This window comes from Nyctereutes procyonoides, unplaced genomic scaffold (assembly GCF_905146905.1).
Source record: "Nyctereutes procyonoides isolate TBG_1078 unplaced genomic scaffold, NYPRO_anot_genome, whole genome shotgun sequence".
NCBI lineage: Eukaryota > Metazoa > Chordata > Mammalia > Carnivora > Canidae > Nyctereutes > Nyctereutes procyonoides.
In genome coordinates this window covers 43,187,313-43,195,848 of record NW_026575052.1, presented here as the reverse complement: position 1 = coordinate 43,195,848, position 8,536 = coordinate 43,187,313, and the positions used below count along the sequence as shown (strand labels likewise).

The 8,536-nt window shown below is 38.2% G+C and overlaps 1 protein-coding gene across 1 annotated transcript; it reads left to right on the top strand.

The window, feature by feature from the left end:
* Nucleotides 1–422: 422 nt before the first annotated feature.
* SPINK14 (serine peptidase inhibitor Kazal type 14 (putative)) lies at nucleotides 423–3,774 on the top strand. The gene is made up of 4 exons (XM_055332720.1): nucleotides 423–557; nucleotides 1,417–1,460; nucleotides 2,588–2,724; nucleotides 3,600–3,774. Exons 1-4 carry the CDS (start codon nucleotides 488–490, stop codon nucleotides 3,643–3,645), a joined length of 297 nt encoding a protein of 98 aa, XP_055188695.1. The 5' UTR covers nucleotides 423–487; the 3' UTR covers nucleotides 3,646–3,774.
* The last annotated feature ends 4,762 nt before the right edge of the window (nucleotides 3,775–8,536 follow it).

Below are 8,536 nucleotides of genomic sequence, written 5' to 3'. Positions count from 1 at the left end.
CTCTGCTTCATGAGCTAGTACAGACCTGCTTCCTCTGTTGAGAAAGTCTTACTATCTAGAAGCCTCTAATGGCCTTATCATTTTCTTTGTATCTCCTCAAAGGAAAAAATTGGGGTGAATCTTCAGGTAAGGAGTCCACCTTTTCAAGACACTTAAAACACTTCCACACTAAAATAACCTAATTCGGTCCAAAGAGTAACGTTTGGTTTACTTCTGTCTTCTAAGTAGTCTATCATTGAGTTCTATATTTTTATTTATGACTAACCAAGTTAAGCTTTTCTGAACATTTGTTCTTGGGAAAGGGTGAAATGATAGGCTTTCCAGGCGTGGTATACAGTGGCTACAGTGGGAAGGCTAGAGGTGGATATTCACTTCACAGATCATCTTTATATCTTGATTACTTTGCTCTAGTGATTGTTCTACAGGGGAACATCCTGAGGCAATATCTCAAAGCATCATTCTAAGGATACACACACCAGGAGGAAAAATGGCCAAGTATCTTCCAGTATTCTGCTCACTTTTGTTCTTCATCTTGATACATTGGGCATTATCTTCTGGTGAGTAATTTGACTGGTTCTGGCAGTTATGTATGGTTGATTTGTGAGCTTGATATTGTAATCCAAAAGAATGCTTTAGAATTATTTTCTATTTATTTATGTAAGAGTATCATTTTACTATATGTATCTGTATCTATAGAGAGAAAGCCAATGGAGTGTGGTCCCAAGAAAAGACTCTGAGCCAAGTAAAGGCCTTTGTTTCCCATCTATTAGTACAGATTATAAAACTTAACTCATGGGGACCAGAGGGCTTGGGAGCTTCAGTGAGGTATGATGTTAAAGTGATTGGCAATATGTCCACAGCACATCTCAAAGACTCAAAACTTTTAAAAATACTTTGCCATGAATTTGAATTGGTGTTACCTTTTTTGTCCTCTTTTAGAGAAGAGTCCTATAGGGTGTTTTAAAGATACCTAGCCTTAAGAACTGAAGAGCTTGAATTTTCACATATTACCAGAAATTCCTGGGCATTAGCAAGAGTCTTTTCCCTCTGTAAAATACAGAGATTGGGCTAATGATCTCTTTAAAATTCCAGCATTTCTTAATGTTTTTTTTACATATTGACTACTGGTCCTGAATCCTCTCAAGCCCAAGCTAGCTACTATTAATCAAAAACGTATTTGGTATACTGGACTGGCAACATTTATGAGAGCAGTGATTGGTTACTGATTATCAATCAGGAGTAGAAGAGTTATTCCACATTTTTGCGGGGGAGGAAATGAATGCATGTATAGATAAAACCATGTTTTCATATTGCAAGCTTCCTTGGTAATAAATTAGAATTCTTTAATTCTGCCAACAGATTAAGCTAGGATTCACCAGATATTATACTCTGCAACTATTTTCAATTATGTCTTAGTTTCAGGCCGTCGAAACTGGTGGCCACCACATGGAACTGTTAAGGTACTCTTCCACTCTATTTCTCAGGATTGACAGTCTAATCTGAGTTTTCTTTAGAATTACTGTGTTATAACCTTCAGGAATGGCATCTGTGGCATTCTACAGAGTCCACTCACATGAACGGGCAGGTACACTGCAGGTACAAGAGCCCCGAGTAGAGTGTCCAAACTGAGAACCACACTAAGATTTGATCATTTGACAACCAGAGAAGCCTCCCTACTGCCTAAGATATATTTTTGAGCACCAACAATTGCCAGGAGAACAGAGGAAGTGGGGGGATTAATTGGGTGACAGATATACAAGAGGTAGATGATGGGGCCTGGCCATGCTGGTGGTGTTGCATATGGAAAGAAAGAGAAGAGTTTCTGAGCTCAAATATGATCCCTCTTTCTCTACACATTCAGCCAAAACTCCCTCCCACCTTGTATCAGAGGCATGTTATCAATCTGTCTCAGATACTCAGAGAGCCCCCAGAACTCCTCAAGTTCCAGCAACCCTGAGTCACTGCTTCAAGCTGCCATTGACACCAGCATCATGAGCCGACAGGGATTCCCGTCCCTGATGAGACATGTCTCTTCTTTGTTTTTCATTTTCTCTACAAAGTCAAGGCATTATGCTAACTGCTTTCACATTTCACAACTTTGAGAAAAGAATTGACTTGGGGATTTTGAAAATGGATAAAACATGGTAAGTATTTTAAATCAAAGCATATGGATTTCAGAGAAGCCCCTTTTCCAATTATGGGCTTTCAGGGCTTTTTGCCCAGTTGGCACAGAAAATCCCTAAGACTATTCCCATGTCTAATATTCCGGAAATAAAGGAGATTGAGAAAGAAGCTATATTCCCCAATATATGCTGTTTATCCACTCTTCTTTCTCCCGCCGTAGGGTAGCAGGCCTCTGTGCCCAGTTACTGTCAGGAAGTCCTCACAATAAGGGCATAATGGTTGTCAGATGGAAGAACATCAATTGTTCTTCCTCCACTGGTTTGTGGAGGGGCAGCTGTAAGAGCTTTGTGTGATTGTGATGGGATCCTGACTGTGTTTAGATTTTCCTAATCAAGTCCAGCGGTTATCTACCTGTCTGTGAGAGCAATTGTAACCATTATTATTTTTTTCAACTGAATTTCAGGTGAAATGTCCATATAAGAAAGTAGACTTGAGTTGGTTCACTGGAACAGCGAACCCCTGCCCTGATTTATATCAACCCATCTGTGGCACTAATTTTGTAACCTATGAAAACCCCTGCATCTTCTGTATTGAGAGCATGTGAGTACTGTTTGGGGGAGAAAGAAGAGAACAAAGACAAGCTTAGTCCACAGCAGTTACTATGTAGCTCTTCTACCAAGTGCATCAGCCTCAAAGCCAGGAATTTGTTTCAGTTTGCACAGATGCTAATCAGTCTCCACTCAGAAAAGCATGTGGTAATAATAGAAAGCCCGCTGGGGTAGAAAGCAGACTCCCTGGACTCTGTGCTGTTTCAGGTCCTTCTGGCTTGCCTTCTCCCAGATACCTTCAATCTCTTACGTGCCTGAAACTCTGAGCTAGGATGAGGTGACTGCAGGTTTGGATCCTTTGGCTAAGAATCGGTGTTTAGGTTTTTGGACATATAGGACATGATTACCAGTGATTAGACACTGAGATCTCACAAAAACTATGGCTTCAGATTGATCTCTGTGTAAGCCAGTACAGCTCACAGGGAGTAAAATTCTCCTCTTGGCATCAGACTGGAGCCCTCAACCCAACAATCATTTTGTAATTTTGTAAAAGGAGCAATGACAGGAATGTGTAAAGCCCACATCATTCCCAGTCATGAGGAATTGGGCCAAAGCATGAGAGTGTTAACAGAATAAGATGAGGATTGATGGGTCTTGTAGATCACACTCTCAGACCTGATTGAAAAATTTATTTTCAAAGAGATTGTAGCATAGGTCACAATATCTTCCATAGCATCTTAGAATCATTGAAGGGTAAATGGGCAGGAAATCCAATAACCTGGCTTTTATTTGTCGTCCCTTTCCTTCATGCTCTGGCTCTTAGTTTCCTTAAATATAAAACAAGGATGATACATAAAATAATTTTAAAGAGTTTTTGTAATTCTGACATTTTATTCTTGAAATGTTGATTCTGATTCTTTCCTTTAGGAAGTCTCATGGGAAAATTAGGTTTCAAAATGATGGAAAATGCTGAGTGGACTTGGATGCCAGAGAATATTTTTTTCTTTCCATCATGACAATCCTTCTCTTGCAATTCATCCCTCCTAACATGTGATAGTGACAGAGACCTGCCCCTGCTGAGCTTGTATCAGATAACTGAAGGTTCCTTAGACCTCTTCCCTCCCTAATAAATAAACTTTTCTGAAAGCCTGATTTATCCTTGGTCCAAGAATCTGTGTCTCAATTCTCAAAAGTAGAACAAAATGAACATTTGAGCCAAAAGTCAAAGACAAATATTGGGATTCATCAGCCTCTTGATGCTGGGAACAGTGTAGTAATCTATGGTACAAAGGCTCCAAGTTGTATTCCAAGGAACACAAGAGAAATTTCTTCTATATTCCTATGACATTTCTTAAAAAACAGTTATTAGGAACTAAGGAGCATCATGCTCTTCCCAGCCATTTGTGTCGCCCACTTACTGCAAACCTCTCTGTTGAACAACCTCACTTTTAGACTCAGCATTCAGATAGAGGCATTTACACACCTCTGGCACTTACACACACCCAACCCACAAGCCCCACTCTTCTCCATAGGAGGCCTATGTCAGTAGTGTCCATGAATATATATATATATCCATGAATATATATATATATATGCATATTCCTATATTCCTATGCATTCCTAATATGGAGAGGAGACTAATACACACTAATGTACTCTAATATGCTCTCTCCCTTCAGCCAGCTTGCTCTCTGCTACCTTGGGAAGAGCATCTCTTCTGCCTCTGAATATCCTTGTGAAACTATGGTCAGAGTTTTCATTTGTTCCATTAGCTCTTTGACCTTAACTACTAAGCAGACACATGGCTCCAGTAAAAAATGGAAAAATAATTTTGGTCTATCATCTTTAGAATATGAAAAGCAAATTGCCCTGAGGAAATGAAATATTCTCTATCTTTATAGCAGGTCTCTTTCCACTATTCTGAGTCCTGGGCCACGCAGGAACACACAGGACTCCAGGGAGGATTGTTTTCTAACACTTTGCCTTGAGTTCATGTTTCTGAATTTTTTCTTCTGTAATGATTAAACTGCCATGAATGTTATACAGGAGATTTTTTTTTCATCTCAAACATTTTAATTTTTGTCTCTACAAGCTTGATTTATCTTTCATGTTTCTAACTTTTTTGACATCCAGAATATAGTTTTAATAAAAAGTTAGAAACATGAAAGATGAATCATTTTATTTATCATCATTTTATCATGAAAGATTTATCATTTTATTTAGATTTTCCTCTAATACTACATTCTGAAGTTGGAGTACTTTTGTCGATGTATTTAGTAGTTGTTATTCTACTTTTTAAAAGAATTCTTGGAGCGTCTGGATGGCTCAGTCAGTTAACTGTCTGACTCTTGATTTTGTTCAGGTCATGATCTCAGGACTTGAGATCCACATAGGTCTCCACATGCAGTGGGGAATCTGCTAGAAAATTTTCTCACTCTTTCTGCCTCTCCTCTCCATCTGCTCCTCCCCCTCCTTTCACTCATGTGTAGGCACATACTCTCTCTCAAATAACTCAATCAATATTTTAAAAAGATTTCCAAAAGATAAGACTTGCATTCTGTAATAACACAAAAATTTGTAGTGGATAATAAAGCATTTACTTAAAGGTGCCATTCACAACAATAAGAAGGACTTTAATAATGGTATTTTTCTGTCATTTGACAGTAGACATTTCCAAAGAAAGAAAGGAGGGCAGCATGTTTATCTAAGTGTAAGACTTCCCTCCTTTCAGTGCATCCTCTAAGAGCTGACCATTGCTGCATATATCCTCTCACTGCCAACATAAAAGAACTTTTGCCCCTAGCATTCTTCACTCTGGCAGCCACTGCCTGTGCTCGCTCTCTTATTCTCTCTAGCAAGTGTTTTGAATTTTGAACTCCCTCTGTCACAATCCCTTTATTCTATATGCTCTAATTGTTGATCTGTCCTAAGCTTCTGTCATTGCCAACTTCTCTTTCCCCATCTTTCTCTGCTTCATAATCCCACTTACATCTATAATTGCTCTATTGTCTGTATACTTATAACTCAAGTGTTCACACAATGAGACTGTACCCATAAACTTAGTATCATATACTACACATCTTAATCTCATGGGCTTCTAGAATCTTTAATGATATAGCTAATATAAGTCCTATTTTTCTTTCTAAATGGACTTCTCCATGCGTTTTGATTTAATGAAAGTCAATGTCTCTCTTTTCTCACTCAAACTCAATTTCAATATGCAACTTTTATATAATTTCTCATTTCATCCTAGATATAAATTAGACCCATGAATATTTATTTAATGCAAGTCTTCATCATGTTTTGGTGGGTTATTTTTATATTCTTCTTAACTATTACTTCCATTCTAGTCTCTCAACCATAATCCTGCCTCTATTCTATAATCATTTGTAAACATGACCATTCTATAAATCATTTTTAAACATGACCTGTTTAAAAACCATTATCTTTTGTGTGTTATATATAAACATATATCCTAGTATGACTTGTAAGACATTTACTTCATCTGCCACAGGCACAGCCTAAAAGGCCTGACCTCATTCATGAGCTCTTGTAGGACTTGTAACATACTCTACTTTCCCAGAAGGTGGCAGTAGAATACTGCCGGTTAAACCAATAACTGCGTAGCCTTTTTTGGCCCGCTCATCGCATAGCAACAATGTGATTTGGGCAAGTTGCTAACGCTCCAGGAGCTACAGATTTCTCATCATTTCAAATGATGAAAATAACAGCACACTGCTGATTTTGAGGAGAAGTGACGTTCCGGAAAAATTTAAATAGGGATGTCCAGGTGAGTAGCAAATGCAAACAAAGCCTTAAGAAGGAGCAAGAGAGCTCTCCTTCACTCCTTACATAGGAATTCCTGTTTCTGAATCTATTTAAGGGAAACAGTTTGGGGTGAAGAGAGATTTCAGCAATTCCTGATGTTATTTATCTATTTTCTTCCCCAAGACGGTGAAATCTAACATAGTGCATGCGGAGCTCTTATTCAGGTCTCATATTGGATAAGAGTTGGTAAATGTTTCTACCTAACAGATTAAATATTACTCGTGTAATTCTGCAGAGTTCATTTTTTCCTGACCCAAAGAAAGCTAATCAACTCAAAGAGACAGACTTGACTAAAAATTGATCATCCATCATTATACACTCTAGCTCTACCTATGTTGTTGCAAATGGCAAGATTTCATTCTTTCTGATGGCTGATACATATTTTGTATATATACACAAATTAGGAATTACTTGAGAGTTCTGGTATGTGTAGGCAGCCAAAGAGGTTCATTGAAATACCATGCAAACCACAAGACCAACTTACACCATGGTTCGCTTTCCTTAATTTAAGTGTTAAATTTGTATTTTAAAATGATTTTGCTTTGAAATAGTAATATATACTCTTCAAGAAGAATTCAGAAATACAGAAGAGGAAATTTTAATTTAAAAAAGTAAAACCAAACAAAACATTACAGCCAAGATCTACTGTCATGAATTTTAGATGAAAATCTTTCCAACACTTCCTCTTTCTGTCTTAATGACTAAATATGTAGGTTAAGAGTGTGATAGAACTGGGGCACCTGGATGGCTCAGTTGGTTAAGCAGCTCCCTTCGGCTCAGGTTGGGATCCCAGGGTCCTGGGATCCAGCTCCACATTCAGCCCGCATCAGGCTGTCTGCTTCTCCCTCTCCCTCTGCCAGCCAATTCTGCCTATTTGTGCTCTCGCTCTCTCTGTCAAATAAATAAAATCTTTTTTTTTAAAGTGTGATAGAACTAAAAACGGGATCATACTACACATGCTACTTTTGAAGTGGGAAGTAATGAATAAGCAGGTCAATATGCCATAGAAAAAGAAATTCTATTCTAAATGTGTGCAATCCCCATTTAATCCCAAACTTCACACCACAGAAAAAAGAATAGAGAAACAAAATAAGCCCTTAATATATAGATCAAACAGCAAGACAATAAACTTGCAAATAACAGTATGCAGATGATTAGGGGAAATTGATTCTATGTCAGATCAAAGAGAAGTACGGCTAGAACTGTACATTTTGAGTTTGAAATTAAAATAGGAAAACTGAAATGTATGCTAGTCTCTAAAATAGCCAAAAAATTTAGGAGAGCAACGCGTTATATGAAAGAAACAGGATGAAGACTGTTTGAAAGTAAATATAATCCAAGGAACCGATTTATTTTTTTCTTAAGTGCTTCACCTTAGCAAAAGAACAGGATTTATTATAACATTAGATCAAAAACTAGTGGTACAATGAGATACCACCTCACACCAGTGAAAATGGGGAAAATTAACAAGACAGGAAACAACAAATATTGGAGAGGATGTGGAGAAAGGGGAACCCTCTTGCACTGTTAGTGGGAATGTGAACTGGTGCAGCCACTCTGGAAAACTGTGTGGAGGTTCCTCAAAGAGTTAAAAAAGATCTGCCCTATGACCCAGCAATTGCACTGCTGGGGATTTACCCCAAAGATACAGATGCAGTGAAACGCCGGGACACCAGCACCCCAATGTTTATAGCAGCAATGTCCACAATAGCCAGACTGTGGAAGGAGCCTCGGTGTCCATTGAAAGATGAATGCATAAAGAAGATGTGGTCTATCCGTACAATGGAATATTACTCAGCCATTAGAAATGACAAATACCCACCATTTGCTTTGACCTGGAGGGACCTGGAGGGTATTATGCTGAGTGAAGTAAGTCAATCGGAAAAGGACAAACATTATATGGTCTCATTCATTTGGAGAATATAAAAATTAGTGAAAGGGAATAAAGGGAAAGGAGAGAAAATGAGTGAAAATATCAGTGAGGGTGACAAAACATGAGACACACCTAACTCTGGAAATGAACAAGGGGTAGTGGA

What these genes read in the sequence shown, in the direction of transcription:
- SPINK14 (XM_055332720.1), top strand. Translation starts at nt 488, where the DNA reads ATGGCCAAGTATCTTCCAGTATTCTGCTCACTTTTGTTCTTCATCTTG. An exon ending in ACATTGGGCATTATCTTCTG is followed by an intron (nt 558 to 1,416) that starts GTGAGTAATTTG and finishes ATTATGTCTTAG; the next exon opens with TTTCAGGCCGTCGAAACTGG. An exon ending in CACCACATGGAACTGTTAAG is followed by an intron (nt 1,461 to 2,587) that starts GTACTCTTCCAC and finishes ACTGAATTTCAG; the next exon opens with GTGAAATGTCCATATAAGAA.